General features: G+C 41.3%; 1 protein-coding gene across 1 annotated transcript; it reads left to right on the top strand.

Annotated features, from left to right (window-relative positions):
• Nucleotides 1-365: 365 nt before the first annotated feature.
• On the top strand, nt 366-18802 carry LOC132780164 (persulfide dioxygenase ETHE1, mitochondrial). The gene is made up of 7 exons (XM_060783724.2): nt 366-599; nt 11430-11574; nt 12799-12947; nt 13456-13585; nt 15413-15502; nt 16471-16587; nt 18242-18802. The coding sequence occupies exons 1-7, from the start codon at nt 453-455 to the stop codon at nt 18292-18294; spliced, it is 831 nt and encodes a 276-aa protein (XP_060639707.2). The 5' UTR covers nt 366-452; the 3' UTR covers nt 18295-18802.
• The last annotated feature ends 6187 nt before the right edge of the window (nt 18803-24989 follow it).

The following is a 24989-nucleotide window of genomic DNA, read 5'->3' as shown; positions in this document are numbered from 1 at the left end:
TAGATAGATAAGTAGACATGGATGGATGCATAAGTAGATAGATGGATGGACAGGTGGATAGATAAGTACATGGATGGATAGAGATATATGGATAGGTAGATATAGATAGATGGATGGAATTGCCATGGCTCAATGCTATGGAATCCTAGGTGTTGTAAGCTTTATGTGTTGACGATCAGGCAAGGGCCAACTTAGGCCCACCGGGTGTTTTGGACTTCAAGTCCCACAATTCCTAACAGCCTACCGGCTGTTAGAAAAGTCCAAAACACCCGGAGGGGGGCCTGAGTTTGCTCTGTGCGCCTGGCCCTTTAAGGAGGCGCGCCCCGCCTGCGCCCCTCCTCCCTCCGCCCCTCCGCGCTCCGCCCTCTCTGCCTAAGCCTCCGAAGTGGAGGAGGGCGTCGCTCTGCTGCTTGTCCTGGGAGCTTGGCCGCCCAGAGAGAGAGAGAGAGAGAATGAATCCCTTCCCGATGTGGCCGCCCAGGAGATGCCCGCCTGGCCTCCTCGCCGCCCTCCGGAGCCCCCCGCCGTGCCTATCCCCGCCCTGCCGGAGGGGACTCGCCGTCCTCGCCGCCCAGCGCAAGGGGCTGCTCTTCCGACAGGTGAGCCGCATCCCAGGACGCGTCTACACCTTAGAACCAACACGGGTTGACCCCACTTGGAACTGCCCTGTCTCGTTGCCATGGAATCAGCCAAGTTGCGCTTTTGCAAGGTCTGTAGCCTTCCTGTGGTGCCTCACCAAAACCCAAATTCCATAGCGTTGAGGCAGAGCACTTAAAGTGGGATCAAACTGTGTTAATTCTACAGTGTAGATGCATTCCGTGCCCTTTCAAAGATGGGGCCTTTGAAAGACTTTGAGGGCTTCTTCTGCACTGCCATAGAATATCCAGATTATCATATTTGATCTGCATTATCTGGCAGTTTAGACTCATAACCAGGTTAAAGTGGATAATCCGGATTATATTATATGGCAGTGTAGATCTAGACTGAGGGCCCTTTCAGACAGGTCCTATATCCCAGGGTGTGATGCCAGATGTTCCCTTTTAAATTGGATTATATGAGTCCACACTACTATATAATCTGGGATAAACAAAGTGGATAATCCAGATTATATTATATGGCAGTGTAGATCTAGACTGAGGGCCCTTCCAGACAGACCCAATATCCCAGGATTTGATCCCAGGTATTCCTCTTTAAATTGGATTATATGACTCCACAGTTCTATATAATCTGGGGTAAACAAAGTGGATAATCTGGATTATATTATATGGCAGTGTAGATCTAGACTGAGGGCCCTTCCAGACAGGCCCAATATTCCAGGATCTGATCCCAGGTATTCTGCTTTAAACTGGATTATATGAGTCCACACTGCTTTATAATCTGGGATAAACAAAGTGGATAATCCAGATTATGTTATATGCTAATGTAGATCTACACTGAGAGCCTTTCCAGACAGGCCCTATATCCCAGGACCTGGTCCCAGGTATTCCTCTTTAAATTGGATTATATGACTCCACAGTTCTATATAATCTGGGGTAAACAAAGTGGATAATCTGGATTATATTATATGGCAGTGTAGATCTAGACTGAGGGCCCTTCCAGACAGGCCCAATATTCCAGGATCTGATCCCAGGTATTCTGCTCTAAACTGGATTATATGAATCCACACTGCTATATAATATGGGAAAACAAAGTGGATAATCCAGATTATATTATATGGTAATGCAGATCTAGACTGAGGGCCCTTCCAGACAGGCCCAATATCCTGGGATCTGATCCCAGGTTTTCTGCTTTAAACTGGATTATATAAATCCACACTGCCATATAATCTGGGAAAAACAAAGTGGATAGTCTGGATTATATTACATTATATGGCAGTGTAGATCCAGATTGAGGGCCCTTCTAGACAGTCCCTATATCCCAGGATTTGATCCCAGGTATTCTGCTTTAAACTGGATTATATGAGTCCACACTGCCAGATAATCTGGGATAAACAGAAAACTTGGAATCAGATCTTGGGATGTAGGGCCTGTCTCGAAGGGCCCTAAGAAGAAAAGTTACTACGGCCTAATCTGCACTGGCAAAGTCCCATCATCTTTACCTTCATATCAGGTTGTATGGCCACTGTAGAATTAATGCAGTTTGACACTAGAGTAACTGCCCTGGTTCAAAGCTATGGCATTCTGGGAGTTATAGTTTCACAAAGTCTTTAGACTTCTGTGCTATTGAGTGGTGGCTGCTTCACCAAGCTGCAGATCCAATGATTCCATAGCACCGAGTCATGGCAGATCAAGTGGTGTCAAACTGTGTTAATTCTACAGTGTGAATCAGTGTTTCTCAACCTTCCTAATGCCATGACTCCTTAAGAGTTCTTCATGTTGTGGTGACCCCCAACCATAATTATTTTCATTGCTACGTCACAATTGTAATTTTGCTAATGTTATGAATCGTAATGTAAATATCTGATATGCAGGATGTATTTTCATTCACTGGACCAAATTTCACACAAATACCCGGTACGCTCAAATTTGAATACTGATGGGGTTGGGGAGGGGATTGATTTTGTCATTTAGGAGTTGTAGTTGTTGGGATTTATAGTTCCCCTACAATCAAAGAGCATTGTGAACTCCACCAATGAAGAAACTGAACCAGACTTGGCACACAGAACTCCCATGACGATCAGAAAATACTGGAAGGGTTTGGTGGGCATTGACCTTGAGTTTTAGAGTTATAGTTCCCCTACATCCAGAGAGCACCGTGGGCTCAAACAATGATGGATCTGGACCAAACTTGGCACGGATAATCAATATGCCCAAATGTGAACACTGGTGGAGTTTGGGGAAAATCGACCTTGACATTTGGGAGTTGTAGTTAGCAGGGATTTATAATTCACCTACAGTCAAAGAGCATCCTGAAACCCACCAATGATAAAATTGGGCCAAACTTCCCACACAGAACACCCATGATCAACAGAAAATACTGTGTTTTCTGATGGTCTTTGGTGACCCCTCTGACACTCCCTCGCGACCCCCCAGGGGTCTCGACCCCCAGACTGAGAAACGCTGGTGTAGATGCACCCTCTCTTGCATCAACCCTAACAACTAAGTTTGGGATTCTTGGAAGTACAGTCCAGCAACATCAGGGGGATTGCACAATTCCTACCTGTATTAAAATGTTAAAGTGGGAAGCATGCAATAAAGCCGTGTATTGCACATAATAATAATAATTATTATTATAATTATAATAATAATAATTATTATTTTGTGATATGAAATCCAGCATATAGATCTCATTTGTTGTGACATACTGTGTTTTTGTGTCAGTAAAATAATAATAATAATAATAAATTATCAATAAATAATTATTAAATAATAATCATATATGTGATATACTGCTTCTCTCAGATATTAAGATTGACAAAGCAGAGCCTCTGTTTAGAAACTGCGAAAGAGGTTTGATCACTACAGAATTGGAGTAGTGCAGGTGTTGTTCAAGTGTTGTAACTTTTGTAATTTCCACCATCTGTTGATTGAGCTGCAAGTGATTAGCACTAATTAAGAAAATAAAATTTGTTGACACTGATGTTTATGAGGAACCCTATGGAGCGGCTAGAAAGGAAACGTTTAGAAAAGAATCAACTGTAGTACATAAGAAGTGTAAACATCATTTATATAGTAAAGATTATTTGATACTAGCGTGGGTACCAGTGTGGCCCAGGTTATTTGGAAAAGTCAGTTTTTAATCATACCAAATGCATAAGGTTGTGGGTGAATTATAACTCACATCATGCCAGGTTAAACCCGAAAAACTCCAACAGTATTTAAAATTCATTATGTTGGGCAAGTTTGCTCTAGATGCATTGTCGGTGGGGTTCAGTGTGCTCTCTGGATGTAGGGTAAACTACAACTCCTACTACGGTGAGTCAGGCTCCTGAAACCCCTCCAGTAGGTTGAGTTATTCATGGCGGTTCTGTGTACCCAATTTGGACCAGGACCATCATCAGTGGAGGTCACAGTTACTCTGATGGTAGGTGAACTACAACTCCCAGAAAAGAAGGTCAGTTCCCCCTAAACCCCTCCAGTAATCAAATTTCGGCATATCAGTTATGTGTGCCAAGTTTGGTCCTGATCCGTCAGTGTTTGGGTTCTCAGTACACTCTGGATGTCGGTGAATTACAACTCCCCCAAATCAAGGTGAATTTTCCCCAAAGACCTCCAGTATTTTTTTGCTGGTCATGGGGGCTCTGTGTGCCAATTCCATAGTATTAAACTCTTATAAGAGGTTGGTTTAACCTCCAGTTTGGTACAAAAACTGAATTACTGTGTTGCAAAAGGATGCATGTCTAAAAAGCGTGTTACCAACATGGAAAGTTTGGAAAGCTCTGGTTTAAGGTCAGGATATGGCAGATTGGTGCAGGGTGGAGCTGGTAATCAGGAGATGGAGATTTTGCTTCACTTCCTAAAACTTGCATCATGTTGCTATGAGTTGTTATTTTAGACGACTTCACCTTCCAGTGACCCTAGAGTTTTCTTGGCAAGGTTTCGTCAAAGGAAGTTTGCCAGTGCATTCCCCTTTTGGGTCTGAGAGAGAGTGACCTGCCCAAGGTTATTCAGTGAGTTTTCATTGAATCCAAACTCCGGACTTGGAAAATCCTAGTTCAACATATAGCTACACTGTTTTGCATGTTCATTGCAGCCCGAGGAGTATATATATGGAGGAGTAGTTGAGGGCTATAGAAGCCAAAAGCATCCCTCAAAATAAGTTCTTTCTAGCGTTGCCAGGAAGAAGACTTTGCAAATCATTCACCCTGAAGCTATTCTAATTGCTCTGTTTGGTAGCATGTCTTGGCTCTTTTCTTTGTAGTCCTCTGCTGCATTTCTAAATGCTGAACTGAAGCTTCAAGGTACTACAGTGTTAAATATTTGGAATTGAAGGGAAATTGAATGAGGACCATAAAATTCTTATAGTAGGGTTGTTGTTGTTCATTCGTTCAGTCGTCTCCGACTCTTCGTGACCTCATGGACCAGCCCACGCCAGAGCTCCCTGTCGGCCGTTACCACCCCCAGCTCCCTCAAGGTCAGTCCAGTCACTTCAAGGATGCCATCCATCCATCTTGCCCTTGGTCGGCCCCTCTTCCTTTTTGCCTTCCACTTTCCCCAGCATAATTGTCTTCTCTAGGCTCTCCTGTCTCCTCATGATGTGGCCAAAGTACTTCAACTTTGTCTCTAGTATCTTTCCCTCCAGTGAGCAGTCGGGCTTTATTTCCTGGAGGATGGACTGGTTGGATCTTCTCGCAGTCCAAGGCACTCTTAGCACTTTCCTCCAACACCACAGCTCAAAAGCATCTATCTTCCTTCGCTCAGCCTTCCCTAAGGTCCAGCTCTCACATCCGTAGGTTACTACAGGGAATACCATGGCTTTGACTAGGCGGATCTTTGTTGCCAGTCTGATGTCTCTACTCTTCACTATTTTATCGAGACTGGACATTGCTCTCCTCCCAAGAAGTAAGCGTCTTCTGATTTCCTGGCTACAGTCTGCATCTGCAGTAATCTTTGCACCTAGAAATACAAAGTCTGTCACGGCCTCCACGGTTTCTCCCTCTATTTTCCAGTTGTCAATCATTCTTGTTGCCATAATCTTGGTTTTTTTGACGTTTAGCTGCAACCCGGCTTTTGCGCTTTCTTCTTTCGCCTTGATTAGAAGGCGATTATAGTAGGGAGTGGCTCTCAATTTGCAACCTCTTTGAAGAATTCCATATACAGGTTGAGTAACCCTTGTCTGAAATGTTTGGAAGCAGAAATATTTGGGATTTCAGATTTTTTTTCTGGAGTTTAGACTATTGGCATATACACTATAAGATAGATGTCTAGAATTGTATACATTATGCTCATGCCTGTTAGAGCAGACCAAAAAAATCAACATCAGATGTCTTGGCTAGTTCAATTGACAAAACACATTAGGAATTGTGGACTTCCGATTCTGTATTCAAATCTCTTAGGGCAGCGTTTGAGGGCCAGGACCCCGGGGGGGGGGGTCACGAGGGGGGTGTAAGAGGGATCGCCAAAACCATCAGAAAACACAATATTTTCTGTTTGTCATGGGGGTTCTGTGGAGGTAGTTTGGCCTAATTCTGTCGTGGGGTTCAGAATTCTCTTTGATTGTAGGTGAACTATAAATCTCAGCAACTACAACTCCCAAATGTCAAGGTCTGTTTTCTCGAAACTCCACCAGTTGTCACATTTCAGCATATTGAGTTTTCGTGCCAAGATTGGTCCAGATTCATCATTGTTTCAGTCCACACAGTGTAGGTGAACTATAACTCCCAAACTCAAGGTCAATGCCCTCCAAACCTTTCCAGTATTTTCTGTTAGTCATGGGAGTTCTGTGTGCCAAGTTTAATTAGATTCCATCGTTGATGGAGTTCAGAATGCTCTTTGATTGTATTTATCTTTTCTGCAAGGAGCAGTGAAATGGCTTCTGGATTTTTCTGCATCATGCAACAAAATCATTTTACTTCCTTAGAGTGCTGTGTCTATTTGCGCTTGTTTTATTTCTAGATTTATAACTGCACTTTCCTCCAGTGCTGGCAAGGTGACACACATCGCTCTTATCTCTTGACTCACATTATTCTCACAACATCCCTGCTTGTCTTATTGGTAGGTCTGCGAGGGATTCGAGATCAGCCTGCGAATTTCATGATTCCAAGGATTCGAACTCAGATCTCCCATGTCCCTGACTAGTCCTGTAAATATTACCTTGTCTTGACTCTGCAGACTTGAATTTGTATATTTGGAGGAGGGTGCTTTTCGATGCATCGGGTAGCAAAATGTCTCATCTTAGCTCTTCCAGTCTTATTACCTTTTTTCCAAGTTCTTACAATAATAATATTTCTCCAATACAATACAATACAGGCAGTCTCTGAGTTACAAACATCTGACTTACAAATGACTCATAATTAAGAGACAACAGAAAGTGAGAAAAATCTATTCATAGGAAGGGAAATTCATTCTTGGAGGAGTTATTATCACAGGGAAAAGGTGTCTCCACTGAAGCATTGCCATCCATCCTGGTTTCTACAACAAGCCATTTTTTTCAAAATCTAGAGGCACAGAGGAGTCTGAAAAGCAAAAGAAACTAGCATAGAATTTGTGTCAAAGTGCTAAGGTCTTTTATTGAGGAAGAGCCCTTGGTTAAGTGTTGAGTAAGACATACAATGCATATAAACATGCAAATTTGAGGCAGGGATGGATATCATGCAGCCCTCTAGATAAGCGTTTCTCAACCTGGAGGTTGGGACCGTTGGGGGGGGGGGGGGGAGTTGTGAGGGAGTGTCTAAGAGATAGCCAGAGACCATCAGAAAACACAGTGTTTTTTGTTGGTCGTGGGGACCTGTGTGGGAAGTTTGGCTCAGTTCTATCGTTGATGGGGTTCAGAATGCTCTTTGTTTGTAGGTGAACTATAAATTCCAGCAACTACAACTCCCAAATGTCAAGCTCTATTTTCCCAAAACTCCACCAGTGTGCACATTTGGTCATATTGAGTATGTGTGCCACAGTTGGTCCAGATCCATAATTGTTTGAGTCCACAGTGCTCTCTGGATGTAGGTGAAGTACAACTCCAAAACTCAAGGTCAATGCCCACCAAACCCTTCCAGTATTTTCTGTTGGTCGTGGGAGTTCTCTGTGCCAAGTTTGGTTCAATTGCATCATTGATGGAGTTCAGAATTCTCTTTGTTTGTAGGTTAACTATAGATCCCAGCAACTACAACTCCCAAATGACAAAATCAATCCCTTCCCCAACTCCACCATTATTCAGATTTGGACGTATTGGGTATTTGTGCCAAATTTTGTCCAGTGAATGAAAATACATCCTGCATATCAGATATTTACATGATAATTCATAACAGTAGCAAAATTACAGTTATGAAGTAGCAACAAAAATAATTTTATGGTTGAGGGTCTCCACAACGTGAGGAACTGTATTAAGGGGCCACGGCATTAGGACGGTTGAGAACCACTTCTCTAGATGTTGCTGGACTGCAATTTCCAGTAGCTTTAGCCAACATCCCAATAATGAGGGATGCTAGGAGGTACAATCCATGCTGCACTCAAGATTACCTGAAAATGTGGATTGTGCAGAGAGGGTTGTAGAGGTGGAATTGCTCAGGTGCCTTGGGCGCCCCAGGGAAGAAAGGGCAGAGGGATCAAGGGGCCTTCTAGGGTAGCAAGGACGATGGAGGAGCAAAGCTCATGAGAGAAGATATGTTAGAGCAAGATAAAGGGTGTAAAGTCAGGCTGTTGAAGGAACAGCTAGATCCAGCAGTTGATATGAGCTTGTAGCAAGGAGAAACTTTATGATCAAAAAGCTCCGTGAGAGTCCAGAATACATCAGGGTTTCCTGATGACAACAAACCAATTTTTCATATTTTTTTTCAAATACAGGCAGTTCCCTGGTTATAAATATATACAAACTACTCATAGTTGAGAATGGGGATGATACAACAGGAAGTGAGAGAAATCTCCCCATCGGAAGGGAAATTCGCTCCTGGAAGAGTTATCATGGGGGAAAGGTGTCTCAACTGAAGACTTATCCCCAATCCTTGTTTCCATAACAAACCAGATCTTTCAAAATCCTGTTAGTACAGGGAGAGAAAGTGCAGCAAATCTTCTGAACAGGGGCAGAGACAGCAAAACAAACACCGAAGGGATATTAACCCTTCCCTATGCTGTCTAAAACTATATGGCTGGAGTAACATTTAAACATATATACATACTAATTCAAGAGGAAGCCTACAGAAGTTATCTTGTTCAAAACTAGGGAATTGCCTACATTTTAAAATCTTTCCACTCATCTCCCAGAAACTTTTTTGAGTTTGCAGTTTCTTAATATTCCTTGACATTGCTGTTGGATTGAAGTGGGATAGGTCTGTTCCTGAAACCCTCCGCGCAGTGCCAAAAGTTCCCCAATCTAAAAGTGAGTCAATTGGAATTCTACCTGTCATTTTGAAATAAGAAATATGTTTTATTCACTCCTCCATCCTCCCCCATCCCCAGAAAAAAGGGTAATTTGGAGATGTTGAGGACTACAAAGATAGCGTTGAGGAGCACCAGATTAATAATAATACACTTTATTTATATTCTGCTCTATCTCCCCAAGGGGACTCAGAGCAGATTGCAACATACACAGATAGGCAAACATTCAATGCCCCTGGTGGCACAGCAGGTTAGACCGCTGAGCTGGTGAACTTGTTGACTGAAAGGTGGGCAGTTCAAATCCGGGGAGCAGGGTGAGCTCCCTCTGTTAGCGCCAGCTTCTGCCAGTCTTGCAATTCGAAAACATACAAATGTGAGTAGATCAATAGTTACTGCTTCTGCAGGAAGGTAATGGCGCTCCATGCAGTCATGCTGGCCGCATCACCTTGGAGGTGTCTATGGACAACTGTTCAGCTTAGACATAGAGATGAGTATCACCCTCAGAGTCAGACACAACTATACTTAATGTCAGGGGAAACCTTTGCCTTTACCTTACGCAAATGTTTTTATAATAGAGCCAATAAGGAAATGACATTTATAACCTGGGAACAAAAATCATGTTGCATAATATTATGCAGCCTCTTAACATTTCAATTATCTGCTCATTTCATGGTGTGATAGAATTTGGGTGATGATTAAGTATATCATCTCAATTCATTTGCCATTCAACTTCAACATATGGGAAATTATGTGTGATAACATTGATATGGATATTTACGAACACTGGAAAATACTGATAGGAGGAGGCTGTAAAATGTCTGAAGATAAAGCTTGAAGCATTAGAAAAGTTCATTGCCAACATCAGAAAACTTGCCACATCAAGAGACTTGCCACATCAAGAGACTTATGTACATATGAAATGAAATAGCTACCGGCAATTACAGATTTAACTAATTGCAATGTCTTTAATTTTTTTATGCAAATTCTGAAAAAAAAAAATTGGTATCAATCCCAGCTTGGTGTAATGCCTGGAGTGTCAAATTATGGGGATCTTGCTTTGTTTCCTCACTCAGCCATGGAAAGATACTTGGTGACCCTGGGCAAGTCACACATTCTCAGCCTCAGAAAAGTCCATGATTGATTCACTTTTAGGTTGCCATAAGTTGGAAATGACTTGAAGGCACACGGCAACAACAAGGAAACCAAACTAAGCATGTCCTTAGATTAAAACCAGTGTGATATCATTGTTCAAGTCTTCAAGTTCAAGTTTCTGAGGTATTTGGGCTTGGCCTCTTGTAAGCCGCACCGAGTCCTGCGGGAGATGATAGCGGGGTATAAATAAACGTTTATTATTATTATTCAATGAGGATATGTTCTGTTTATAAAAAATCAGGATACAAATCCGTCAAATACATATAGAGGATGGAAGTGTATTCTGTTAGAAGAGCCAGCATGGTCTAATGATTTGAGTGTTGGGCTATGGTTCTGAAGACCAGGGTTCGAATCTCACCTTGGGCACAGAAACCCATTAGGTTACCTTGGGCAATAATAATAATCATCATCATCTTTATTTAAACCCCCCCCCCCCCCACCATCTCCCCAATGGGGACTCGGAATGGCTTACATGGGGCCAAGCCCAGACAATATATTACAGCAAAATAAAACTAGAGCATAAACAACAAACAACATCATCAAAATTACATAAATGGAATATATATAGATATATATAAAAACACAGTCATAAAATAACATTCCAATAAGCAAAATCACAATAACAATGGGCCGGGGCACAAGTACAGGATAAAATTATTAAAAGACTCTAATGAGATAAAATAGGAGCAAGTTATTTGCAGGGAACTCGTAAAAACACACAGAGTTGTGAAGCTAAATTTCCCATTTGGAGGGCGTGTATTCCAGTGACAGAAGCGTTGAGGGGTGCAATGGTGTCATATTGTGCACAGAGGAAGAGCCAGGTTTTAAGGTTCTTTTTTAACGTTTCTAGTGAAGGGGCTTTCCTGATCTCTCCAGGTAATGAGTTCCAAAGTCAGGGAGCCATAGAAGAAAAGGCTCTCTCCCTTGTGCCCACAAGACGAGCTTGTGAGATTGTTAGGGGTGAAAGGAGGGCCTCCACAAAGATCTAAGGGCCCGGGTTGGTACGTGGAGAGAGATACAGTTATGAAGGTAGGCGGGTCCGAAGCTCTCAGCCTCTGAGTATGATGGCATCTCTGAACAAATCTTGCCAATGAAAACCTGTGATATGGTTGCCTGAGAATGTCAAGAAGTGTCCTGGAGGCACACAACGACAACAACAAATATTATTTTACACTTTTTCTCATTCAGAACTCTAAATCAAATGTTTCTTCAGGAAGTGAGCAGACATCCATTTTTGTGTGTCACCAGAGCTTCCCATCCGTGTCATCTGTGGGCTAATCCTATATCTTTTTGTCCCATTCCTACAAGCTTTTTGAATCAGCAAGCTTCACCTATACCTACTTGCTGGCAGATGTGACAACCAAGGAGGCAGTTCTGATAGACCCAGTTCTGGAGACGGCCAAGAGAGATTCAACCCTGGTGAAGCAACTAGGGCTTAATTTGATCTATGCAGGTGAGTTTTGTCTCATGTTGAGCCCTACCAAAATCCCACCTTTTTCAGCTGCTTTTAAAATGTGTCTTATGTGTAAATGTGTCCCAATTATTTTATTAGAGAAATGTGTCCCAATTATGTTGTATATTTAAATTTCTCACCTGCTATTTTGAGTTATTTTATAAATATATTCTGATGTTGCCTATTTTTCTGTTTATTATTTGAAGTGCTGCATTATGCTATGTTTCTCAGGCATTGAATGTTTGCCAATCTTTTGTTGTACTTCCCTGATAGGGTGGTATAGAAATGAAGTTGATTTCCTTGTCTTAAATGTCGTGATTTTTATATTGTTGATGTACTATTTATAATGGTTTTGTATTGTATTTTATTCTGTATATTCCATTGCTGTGTTTTGTTGTATATTGATGTATTGCATTGTTGGGCTTGGCCTCATGTAAGCTGCCCCGAGTCCCCTTGGGGAGATGGTGGCAGGGTATAAATTATTATTATTATTATTATTATTATTATTATTATTATTATTATAAACACAACAAGATGAGTCCACAGCAGACAAGATCACTCTGCTGGCTGTTGTATTGGATCACATGTCGGACACTTCCTAAGTGTCTAAGACTGTATTGGCTGTTGAGATGCTGACCTTGCTGACCAAAAGGTCAGTGGCTCAAATCCGGGGAGCAGGGTGAGCTCCTACACTTAGCTCCAGCTTCTTCCGACCTAACAGTTTAAATAGTAATAATAATAAAATAATAATAAAACATGCAAATGTGAGTAGATCAATAGATACCGCTTTGGTGGGAAGGTAATGACGCTCCATGCAGTCATGCAGACCACATGACCTTGGAGGTTTCTGCAGACAATGCAGACTCGGCTTAGACATTGCGATGAGCACCACCCCTAGAGTTGGACACGACTAGACTTAATGTCAAGGGAAAACCTTTACCTTTACTTAGGTGAGAAAATTTGAATGCAGGAACTACCTATTAATCTTGGATTTGTGAGTTGGATGTGACCACTTGAGAAATTCTTTGGGGCCAATTTGGGATTCCAGGGGACCAGATTTTGCCACTGCACTTTTGGGTCCAGCATTGGGTGATTTAAATGAAATATTCCTGCTTCTTGGCAGGGGGTTGGACTGGATGGCCCATGAGGTCTCTTCCAACTCTTTGATTCTATGATTCTGCAATAAAATAAGGTTTCCCTCTTTGTCTTCCTTCTCTTTCCCAGTCAACACCCATTGCCATGCTGATCACATCACAGGCACAGGACTCCTGAAGGATCTGCTGCCAGGCTGCCGAAGTGTCATCGCCAAAGACAGCGGTGCTTCTGCCGATATCCTCATCCAGGAAGGGCATCTCCTGAAGTTTGGGGCATTTGTACGTCACTTATATCTCTAAAACCCAATATGATTGCTGGGGTTCAAAGCAAAGCTTAGAATATTTACTTATTTGGACTACAACTCTTGGGCTGACAGATTATGAGAGTCATAACCTCCTGCTCAACACCACTCACTGCCCTCTTATTTAATAGGATCTACCTCATACTTTTCCATTTTTTGTTTATCCTGTCAGGAGCAAACCAAACAGTTGTGTTGCATTTTTAACAAACAAACAAACAAACAAACAAAAAACACAAAGTTTGCAAGCTTGGTAGTTAAATGTCCTTTGACCAGTAGCTGGCCACTTGGAGTGCCTCTGGTGTTGGCGCAAGAAGGTCCTCCTTTATGTATGTAGCAGGGCTCAGGTTGCATTGCAGCAGGTGGTCTGTAGTTTACTTTTCTCCACACTCGCATGTCGTGGATTCCACTTTGGGCAATGGGATCATCCTAGTGTAGAAACAGCACTTAAGGCTTCAATGTCTTGCTATGCCTTGCGTTTTTTGCAGGCCTTGGAGGCCCGTGCCACCCCTGGGCACACAAATGGCTGCTTGACCTATGTGCTGAATGACAAAGGGATGGCCTTCACTGGGGATGCTTTGCTGATCCGAGGCTGTGGACGGACAGATTTTCAGCAAGGTATGGAGGTCCTACAGTGTTACTGGGTTGCTGTGGAGTTTTCCGGGCTATAAAGCCATGTTCCAGAAGCATTCTCTCCTGACGTTTCTATGGTAGGCATCCTTGGAGGTTGAGGGGTTTGTTGGAAACTAGGCAAGTGGGGTTTATATATCTACTAGCTGTCCCCTGTCATGCGCTGCTGTGGCCAAATCTGCATGTGTGTGCATATGTGTGTATATATATGTGTGCATGTGTTTATATGTGGTTTTGCACATGCATTGTAACGTATTTTTTTATTTTTTGGCTTTTTAAGTCTCTTCTGTGTTTGCCAGTGTTTTTATTAGTGATGCTCATTCCTTGGCCTGATAGGTGTATTGTGTCCAAATTTGGTGTCAATTCATCCAGTGGTTTTTGAGTTATGTTAATCCCACAAACGAACATTACATTTTTATTTATATAGATGGAATGTCCAGGGTGGGAGAAAGAACTCTTGTCTGCTTGAGACAGATATGAATGTTGCAATAAGTTAGCATTTAATGGCTTGCAGCTTCAAAGCCTGGCTGCTTCCTGCCTGGGGGAATCTTTTGTTGAGAGGTGTTAGTTGGCCCTGATTGATTCTTGTCTGGAATTCCCCAGATTTTTGAATGTTGCTCTTTATTTACTGTCCCGATTTTATTTACTGTCCTGAGTTTTGCTCTTTATTTACTGTCCTGACATTCCACAGATATATAAACCTTACTTGCTTAGTTTCCAACAGACCGCACAACCTCTGAGGATGCCTGCCATAGATGTGGGCAAAATGTCAGGAGAGAATGCTTTTGGAACATGGCCATACAGCCTGGAAAACTCACAGCAACCCAGTGATTCCACCCATGAAAGCCTTTGACAACACAATGGCCTTGATCTCTGTTTTTGTGGATCAATTTGTTATTCTCTCTGTGTGTGTTTTCCTCTTTCTTATTCTCCCTTTTTCCTTCCATATGTAGTTTGCCATGACACATTTCTGGCGATCATAGGTGACAGCCCGGAAAACTCACAGCAACCCAGTGATTCTGGCCATGAAAGCCTTCGACAACCTACAGTGTTAGTCGATCACAGAGTTGGAAAAGTCCCCAAGGGCCATTTTTTCAAGCATGCAGCAGTGCACAGTCAAATCACTCCTGGCAGATGGTCACCTGCCCTCCCTCTTCCTGTAATTTGAATCCATCATTCTATGTCTTAGAGCAGCAGAAAACTTGTTCTACCTTCAACATGAATGAACTCTTTCAAATGGCTACCATGTCAGATGTTAACTTTAGGAAGCATGGCCAAATGATGATAGATTCTAACATCTAGATCAGGCATGGGCAAACTTGAGCCCTCCAGGTGTTTTGGACTTCAACTCCCACAATTCCCAACAGCCTACTGGCTGTTAGGAATTGTGGGAGTTGAAGTCCAAAACACCTGGAGGGCCCAAGTATGTCCATGCCTGATCTAGAAGGACAAAGCCCGAGAACCACTGCATTGCTTAGAAGAGTTGAGTGGAGATGTTCCTAGCTAGGTGGGCTTTCTTTGTGGGGCTGGATCTATTGGGAAACTTCCAGAGCCACTGGGATGGACACACTAGTCAAGCAATTCTGACTGTTGTAGCCTCACAGTGGACTTTTCCAAACTCTGATCAGGAGCAAGGCCAGGGACACACAGTCAAGAGCAGGGCCCACTGAACTCATTTGCTCTTTGTTGGAAAGCTCAGGAGAAATGAGTGAAACTTTTTGACCGAGTGGGTGTTCTGTTTTGCCAAAGGAGCAAAGGTTGGAGGAAGAACTCCTTGGAGGCTCTTAACCTAGTTGGTTTCCTTTGTTGCCTCAGGTTGCCCAAATACCCTCTACCGGTCGGTCCATGAGAAAATCTTCACGCTTCCTGGAGACTGCCTGATCTACCCTGCCCATGACTATACAGGTGAGTTTCTGAATCCCGTGCAGGAGCAGGGCTGGGGAACCTATGACTCTCTAGCTGACTCCAATTCCACCTGCCTTAGTAGCCTGATCAGGTCAGAAGCATCATCTGTCTCATTGACATCTGAAGATCTTTAGCTCTGAGACTATGCATCGAATGACCTCTCCTGATCTACTTCTTAAAGGGGAAAGTTACTGTATATACTTAAGTATAAGCCTAGTTTTTCAGACCTTTTTTAAGGCTGAAAAAGTCCCCCTTGGCTTATATTCGTGTCAAGATTATTTATTATTTTACTCTGTTATAAATACATAATAAATGTATTATTATTATTACATTTATTATTTTACTTTATTATTATTATTGCATTTATTATTTTACTCTATTATTATTGTTATTATTACATTTATTATTTTACCCTATTATTGTTGTTATTATTACATTTATTATTTTACTCTATTATTGTTATTATTACATTTATTATTTTACTCTATTTATTATTATTGTTAATATTACATTTCATTTTTTTACTCTATTATTGTTATTACCTTTATTATTTTACTCTATTTATTTTTATTGGAAGAAAATGCCTGCACATTTACATCGAAGAAGGTCAGAATGGTTTAATCAGAGTTGGGCAGTCTTATCTTAAATTACAGGTTTATGTAAATATTCAAAAACATTTAACCTCTTGATGCCTCAATTAAGGTAATTTTATTTGTATCTTATTTGTATTTAATACAAAACATATGCCATCCAGTAGTCGTCATCTGCTCACCTACAGAAAACCATATTTAATAATCTAGAGCTGATGTGGTTTCTAAATAGGCATCCCAAATAACCTCAGAAACAGGCCTAAAAATGAAGACATCAAGAAAAAAATTTTTTGGCTGGTCTGTGTTATTATCTGTGGATTATAGGGGGAAATGTCCTGCTATTTTCTTCATGAATTATAATCCCCTTTCCTCTTGCAGGCCAGACTGTTTCCACGGTGGAAGAAGAGAGAACCCTGAATCCTCGTTTGACCTTGCCGCGGGAAGCTTTTGTGGAATTGATGAACAATCTGAATCTTCCCAAACCCAAACAGATCGGTGAGCTTCAATTCCCCAGTTTAGGGAGAAGAGCCAAGGCCAAAGCCTTCTCTGTCCTCCATACGAAGCACAGCAGATTCCTCACACACAACAGTAGGCATCCATGTGGCAGAAGGCACATTGAGCTTAAGCCACAAGCAGCAGAGTCAGCCTTAAAATTTCAAAAGGTTTATTCAAAACAAAGAACTACATTTTCTAGATAGGAAAGGTGGAGGCTAAACTATCTAACTACGAGGGTTGAATAAAAAGTAATGCCTCCACCTTCGTAATTCCTCAACAGATGGCAGGTACTGACTTGTTCAGTAGACTCCTCTACAGTTCCATTTCTCTTCCCTTGAGACAAGGGGCAAGTGACCAGACTGCGCGTTCCATTGCAGATCTGCCACTCCCAAAGGTACACCATCTTTCTCCTCCCCATGGAGAAGAGTGGTGGGTGGACCAGACTCCTCCAGTCTGCCACACTTATGGAATATTAGAAGGTCTCTTATATAGGAATATTTCTTGCTGATGTTGTTCTACAATTGTAAATGAATGATAGATGTTTATATAGCCTGAAACATTTATTTATTTATTAGTGACATCTATATGCCACCCTTCTCACCCCAAAGGGGACTCAGAGCGGTTTACAAGATATATTTACATACAATATATTATATTATTAGCATAGTACAATATCAGTATTAAATATTACTATATTGCACTATACCATTATATTGTAATATTATTAGTAATATCACATGTAATATAAATATAAATCATATTATTAGTATTATATTGCATTACATTATAATACTATAAATATTATATGTATATACATTATATTATATTATTAGAATAGCACAGGAGACAAGGTGGAACTGTCCCCTGGCCCCCCCTCTCTTTACTCTGGACCAGAGCGGCAGTTGGTGCTAGGGGGAGGCTTCCCCAACTGATGACATATGCATCCTGGCTTCATCTCAGTTCTGGGCAGATATCGACTCTCCTTAATTGGTAATAATAATAATAATAATAATAATAATAATAATAATAATTTATTTATACCCCACCACCATCTCCCCAAGGGGACTCGGGGCAGCTTACATGAGGCCAAGCCCAACAATTACATCAAAGCAAATATACAACATAAAACAATACATCAGTAAAATATAATAAAGATAAAAAAATAAAATAAATAAGCACACAATACAAAATAAAATCACAATAGTCGATCACGATGGGCAGGGCCGGTTGAGTCCCCCTAGGAATGAGAAAAGTGGTATAGAAATACTGTAAATAAATAAATGAATTGTAAAGATTAAAATCTTTAAATCTAAGGAACCTGTTGTTGACTTCCTTCTTAACATAAGGAACCTTGTAAACATTTCCTTAACTTAAAGAGCCATTGTCTTTGATAATGTAAACACGTTGTTTTTCTCCAAACAGTTAATTATTTGTCACTGCTCTCATCAGCAACTTTTAATTACAGTCCATGAATTCGTCACCTCCTTCTTGTAGTTTTCCAGGCCTCATCTTAGGATGGCATCTCTAGACTATAAAGACCCCAACCATACATCTCTCATACAATTCCATTCAAATCATATATCATATATTTTTATGCATCACACTGGTCTTGATCATGTATGATCTCATGCTCGCTCTTTGTCGTCACCTGCAGATTTTGCAGTACCTGCTAACCTCAAGTGTGGAATCCAAGATGTGCCTGCCTAGCCACATGCTTTCTCTTCTGGACCATGTCTCCTTCAGCTTAATTCCAGGGCATCAGAAGGACCTCCCGCCTTGGCAGTGTGATTTATCCATGGGGTACAAACAACCTCAAGACCACTGTATGGTAGATGAAGAAGGAAGATGAAAGGAGAGAGACGAGACGGTCAAATGCAGTCAAATGCACCAGCTGTCGTCCATTCTGGATCTCCACCATCTGTACCTATATGAAGTAAAGCATCATTCTCTAACTTTTGGCTCTAAGCAGCCTTTGGGTCTGCTTTGCAGCAACTGTTTCCATTGGCAGACCTTGCCTTCCCAGCCTTGTGGTCCATTATATTTCTTTCAAGGCTCCTTTGCACTATGGTTTCCCTTTTGACCCTTGAGATTTCAAAACTGAATTAAAAAGCAAATAGTCTTATCTGGTGAATGTCTGGAACTCAGGGTAGCCAGCATTTTGTATGTGAATGTTCTTTTTTTAAAAAAAAAATGAAATAAACATTGTTTCTTGTTATTCAGTTGTTATTTCCTGTTTAATTCTTCGGTACATACTTTGAAAGTAATTATTATATTCCAGAAATTTCTTTTTTGTGACTGAGGGTAGTACTATTATTTTGTTTGCATTGTTGCTTTATTTTTTTTATCGTGTCAGAAGCAAATTGGAGTCTGGTGTGAGAGAATTGACCATCTGCAAGGATGTTGCCCAGGGGACACCCAGATGTGTTACCATCCTGTGGGAGGCTTCTCTCATGTTCCCACATGGGAAGCTGGGGCTGACAGATGGGAGCTCACCTGTCTTGTAGATTCGAACCGCCGACCCTCAGGTCAGCAGTTCAGCTGGCACAAGGGTTTAAACCAGGGGTCCTCAAACTAAGGCCCGAGGGCCAGATATGTCCCTCTAAGGTAATTTACCCGGCCCTCGCTCAGGGTCAACTGAAGTCTGAAATGACTTCAAAGCACACAACAACAACAACAACAGCAATCCTATCTCATCAGCCAAAAGCAGGCCCACACTACCCATTGAAGTAATAATAAGTTTGATGTATTGTTGAAGGCTTTCATGGCCAGAATCACTGGGTTGTTGTAGATTTTTTCAGGTTATATGGCCTTGGTCTAGAGGCATTCTCTCCTGACGTTTCGCCTGCATCTATGGCAAGCATTCTCAGAGGTAGTGAGGTCCAGAAAATAATAAGTTTAAATTTTTGTTAAAATTGTTCTTCATTTTAATTATTGTATTGCTTTAAGTGTTTCTTGCACTACAAATAAGATATGTACAATGTGCATAGGAATTCATTCATGCTTTTTTGCAAATTATAATCTGGCCCTCCAACAGTTTGAGGGACTGTGACCTGGCCCTCTGTTCAAAAAGTTTGAGGACCCCTGGTTTAAACCATTGCACCACTGTGGCTCCTATGTTGCTTGATGAAAATATGCCATTTTAACCTTTCAATGTGCATTTTGGAAAAAACCTTGTTAGAAGTCAATCCTTTGAACAAGTGATGTTCACAAGCATTCATGTAATGGCACACAGGTAACTCGGCTGCTAAACTGATAAACCATGTCTTTGAACTGCCAGGGACAAAGACATGCCACTGCACAAAAATATATTTGTCTAGCAGAGTGTTAAAATGTTTATTTGAAGCTGAAGTTGAAATTACAGTTGCCCCAAACATATACTGTCCCTTGAAATCTCTTAGTTTAAAATATGCACTCAGCGATAAAAAAAGTCTTCTTTGAAAAATAACGTATTTACTCACAAACATTTTGTATTAATTTACCATACAGGCACATTTCTTATTAAACTTCAGTTATAGATAGGGTGTGTTTTCTCTGTGTTGAGAACACAGGGCATCATTCGTAATCAATAGTCCATAGTCCAAAGTCTTTATGTATAGATCTTATGAAAGTCCAAATTGTATACAGTAATTGTACTCACTGCTTCTCAAAGCGAAACTGTTCCTGCATAAGTCCAAATGACATCTGCTTCCATTGAAGTCTAAAAACATACTGATAACATTGAAGTACAAAAACATACTAACAAAATAGAGTCCTGAGTCTGAACATGCTCAGTACAATCATGTCTGTAGCCCCTCCCACGTGAAAGATGTCAGTCAAACTAGCAAATCAACATACACATACAATACATATTAGCAAATATATACATTAACAAATAAATAGTAAAAGCTTGGAAGGTTGCTATTTCCAACAGTGTAGATCGCAACATTTTAGCTGTTTAATAAACCCCTTCCATGTTTTTATGCTAGAACCAATTTGAAAATCACATTTACAACCCAGGAACAAAAATTGTGTTATATAGTGTTATTTTTTCAATTAATTAATATCCTGTTTTTCTCCCAGCAAAGAGAGAAAAACATGTTAAACCCAAGTACCCTAAGAAATAATTCATGTAAACAACAAAGGCAGCAACTATGTTTTTAAAGCACACAATAAAACAGTTTATAAAACATAATAAATACCTAATAAAAAGATACAAACACATCCAATTAAAATGTAAACAAAGACAAGAGGAAGTTTTACTGTTTGAACATGTTTTGAAATAAAGCCTACTTAAGGAATGGAATAAAATGTTGCAGCTGGGAACTGCCAGAAAATAGTCTGGGACAATAGAAAAGTTGTTTGGATACTTTTACAAAAATATCTGCAACTAGACACAAACATCTATACTTTTATTGGTTTACAGTTTTGTGGTGCAGTTTCAGGTTCCAACCACAAGGTGGAGGTATTTCATTATGGAACCATCTGTCAATAAAGTGCAATAATCCATGCAGCAACCTAGAAGTCTACAAAATTTCAACAGAGCAGAAGTGATGCAGACAGAAACTTTCCATCTTTCTCCCTCCTTGGGCTTTATCACACTAATTTCAAATATGTTGTTTGCCCTCATGGGCAAACCATGTTGGGCCCTTCTTCCTAAGTAATATGAAAAAAAGTACGCACCTGTTTTTGGACCCTGGTAACACTCATGGGGACATATTCAGTAGTCTTGCATTTTCACACTATTTATTTGTTTACTTACTTACTTACTTATTTATTTACAGTATTTATATTCCTCCCTTCTCACCCCGAAGGGGAATCGGGATGGGACGGATCACAATACACTTATACACAGCAAACATTCAATGGATAATATGTGCCAACATACATGGAGAGCGTCAACCTCCCTTTTGTTGTCCCCACATTTCTCCAATTACAAGACCAGGAAAGCCATGCAACATGTCAGTAATGTGTCACCTGTGCCATTGAGGGCATTTAGGGGTGTGTGTGTGTGTGTATGTGTGTATAGATATGCAGATGATACCACTTTGATGGCTGAAAGTGAAGAGGTGCTGAGAAGCCTTCTAACCAAGGTGAAAGAAGAAAGTGCAAAGGCTGGGTTTCAGTTAAATATACTTATATAAAAATCCCAAGATTGTGGCAACCAGACTGATTGATAACTAGCAAATACAGAAAGAAAACTTATTTCTAGCTGCAAAGATTACTGCAGATGCAGACTGCAGCCAGGAAATCAGAAGGCGTTTACTTCTTGGGAGGGGAGCAATGACCAATCTTGATAAAATAGTGGAGAGTAGAGACATCACACTGGCAACGAAGATCCACATAGTTAAAGCAATGGTATTCCCTGTAGAAACTTATGGATGCGAGAGCTGGACCATAGGGAAGGCTGAGCGAAGAAAGAGACGTTTTTGAACTGTGGTGTTGGAGGAAAATTCTGAGAGTGCCTTGGACCACGAGAAGATCCAACCAGTCCATACTCCAGGAAATAAAGCCCGACTGCTTACTGGAGGGAAGGATACTAGAGACAAAGATGAAGTACTTTGACCACATCATGAGAAGACAGGAAAGCTTGGAGAAGACAATGATCTGGGGAAAATGGAAGGAAAAAGGAAGGGCAAGATGGATGGTATCCTTGAAGTGACTGGCTTGACCTTGAAGGAGCTGAGGGTGGCCACGGGCAACAGGGAGCTCTGGCGTGGGCTGGTCCAGGAGGTCACAAAGAGTCGGAAGCGACTGAATTAATAAACAACAACAACACATTGAAGGACACTTGGTTTGTTCATATGGTATTCTGAGACTTCTTAGCTTTTGAACACAGAACTGGGGAGCAGAATGGTATGCTGTTTGGTCATTTCCATCAGGCAGCAAAATGTTTTGAGCCAACCTCCTCTTGACTAGATAAACTAATGTGTGCGGTTTTTAAATGTATCCACAGAGAATAATGGAAAGGATCCTCATCCGCCTTCTCACGCCCTCCATTCTTTCCTCCAGTCTTTCTATGAACACAATTCCTCTCCTTTCTCAAATGTTGACTCAAGTCATGGAAGCCAGCCTCTCATGTGTTTCCTGGATCTCCTTCAACCTTGAAATGTTTATGTAAAAGCAAATCCATAGCTGTTGTTGAAGACTTTCATGGCCGGAATAACTGGGTTGCTGTGGGTTTTCCAGACTGCATGGCCTGTCCTGGACATTTCACAAATATATAAACCTCACTTGCCTGGTTTCCAACAAACCCCACAACCTTTGAGAATGCCTGCCATGGATGTGGGTGAAACGTCAGGAGAGAATGCTTCTGGAACATGGCCATACCGCCTGGAAAAATTATAGCAACCCAAATCTATAGCTATACGTGTGGAGACTGCCATTTCTGGTGCTGTCTTTGAAATATTGTTGGGTATAGCTATACCAGAAGAAATGGAAGGTACTAATTCAGAGACAAAACTGTGTAAAATACTCCTGGTATAAGCAACAGATGTATGGCCCAAAGACAGGCTGCACATGCCTCCTATTTTATCTATCAGTTCTCCTTGGGTCAAGACATCAACCTCAAATTAGGCCGATTCTAGGTGTGTTAATAAATGTTTGTTTACTAGGGCTGCCAAGTTAGAACTACCCTGACACTTTGGAGCAAAACCTATGTCTCAAGAATAATTTGGGGGTTTCCATTTCCCCTTTTCTGAGGCTGAGAGAGTATGACCTGTCCAGGCCCACACTGTGAGCATCCATGGTTGAGCAAGGAATGAAACCCCAAACTCCATAGCCAATGCCGAAATTACTAAACCACATTCTCTTTTTGCTCAGACATTACTGTTCAAATAGCAAGAACCAAGGCTGGACCTACACTGCCATATAATCCAGATTATCAAAACAGAGAATCCACATTATCTGCTTTGAAACTGGATTGTATGAGTCTAAAAGTAAAGGTAAAAGTTTACCCTTTTACGACATTGAATCTAGTCGTGTCCAACTTTGGGAGGTAGTCCTCATCTCCATTTCTAAACTGAAGAGCCGGTGTTGTCCATAGACACCTCCTAGGTCATGTGGCCAGCATGGCTGCATGGAGTGTCATTACCTTCCCACAAAAACGGTACCTATTGATCTACTCACATTTTTTCAAACCGCTAGGTTGGCAGAAGCTGGGGCTAACAGCGGGAGCTCACCCCACTCCCTGGATTCAAATAGCTGACCTTTCAATCAGCAAGTTCAGCAGCTCAGCAGTTTAACCTGTTGCACCACCAGGGGTTTCTTCCTTAGAATAGACTCTCCCAATTTGGTATGGTTTTCCTCATCTACAGTGAATGTTTGGGGAAAATTACTTTATTGAAATATAATGCCCAGATTTGAACCACCAACCTACACTACGATACAATCCAGTTCAAACCAGCATCTCCGTCTATGAACCCACGCGCTCCCTTTGTTCCTCCGGGGAGGCCCTGCTCGCAATCCTGCCGGCATCGCAAGCGCGGTTGGTGGGGACGAGGGATAGGGCCTTTGCTGTGGTTGCCCCCCGACTTTGGAACACCCTCCCCAAAGACATCAGATTAGCATCCATGTTGGCAGGCTTTAGGAAGAGCTTGAAGACCTGGCTGTTCCGATGTGCCTTCCCGGAATAGGAAACTTCAGCACTACGTCCCAGAAGCACTTTATTAGAGTTTTAAGATCCTCTGCACATTGCACATGCCCTGAAATCCAATATGCCACCTATCACACCCAGCACTTTTAATCTGTACCCACTACTTGGCCCGGCCTTGGTTTTACTGTGTTTATGATGTAATTTTGTTTATATTGCTTTATGTTTTTGATTTGCTTTGAGTTGTATTGTTTTATGTTGTTGTTATATTGAGGCCTCGGTCTTTGTAAGCCGCATCAAGTCCTTCGGGAGATGCTAGCGGGGTACAAATAAAGTTTAATAATAATTATTATTATATGGTAGTTTTGAAGGGGCCATAGAAGGATTATATGCCCATAAACACTTTTCTAGATGGTGCTCTTACTGATTCATATAAACGTACACTATTCATATAGAGTTACACTATTCCGCCCACTTTTCCTCAGTTTAAGCAACTCTACCAGTGTTTAATCATGATATTTCATACTCCTTCAACTGACCCAGTTTGGCAGGGATGGCCTCAATTAATCCTCCAACCTCCACTTTTTCAGTTGTGTTTAAAATGGTTCTTTTTTGCTTTCCTCCTGTTTTTCCTTTTGGTATTCATATTTAACACACTTTAATTGCTGCAAACGGAGCTCAAGGAGCAAAAGTAATTTGCACTCAGCAGAGGAATCTTTCCCTTCGTATCCTTCCCAGAGGGCTCAAGCATGTCTCTTGTAAATTGTAAATAACCATTGCCATCTTTTCTACACTCTGATGTTGGTTGTCACATATGTCCTGTTAAAAACATTTG

This window comes from Anolis sagrei, chromosome X (genome assembly GCF_037176765.1).
Source record: "Anolis sagrei isolate rAnoSag1 chromosome X, rAnoSag1.mat, whole genome shotgun sequence".
NCBI classification, from domain to species: Eukaryota; Metazoa; Chordata; class Lepidosauria; order Squamata; family Dactyloidae; genus Anolis; species Anolis sagrei.
Note: the sequence above shows the minus strand (reverse complement) of the source record. Positions and strands in the feature narration are given on the sequence as shown.

Excerpts from the sequence above, each read along its gene's own strand:
- LOC132780164 (XM_060783724.2), top strand. The coding sequence starts at position 453 with ATGAATCCCTTCCCGATGTGGCCGCCCAGGAGATGCCCGCCTGGCCTC. Across the intron at positions 600-11,429 it reads AGGGGCTGCTCTTCCGACAG|CTTTTTGAATCAGCAAGCTT; the intron begins GTGAGCCGCATC and ends CATTCCTACAAG. Across the intron at positions 11,575-12,798 it reads GCTTAATTTGATCTATGCAG|TCAACACCCATTGCCATGCT; the intron begins GTGAGTTTTGTC and ends TCTCTTTCCCAG.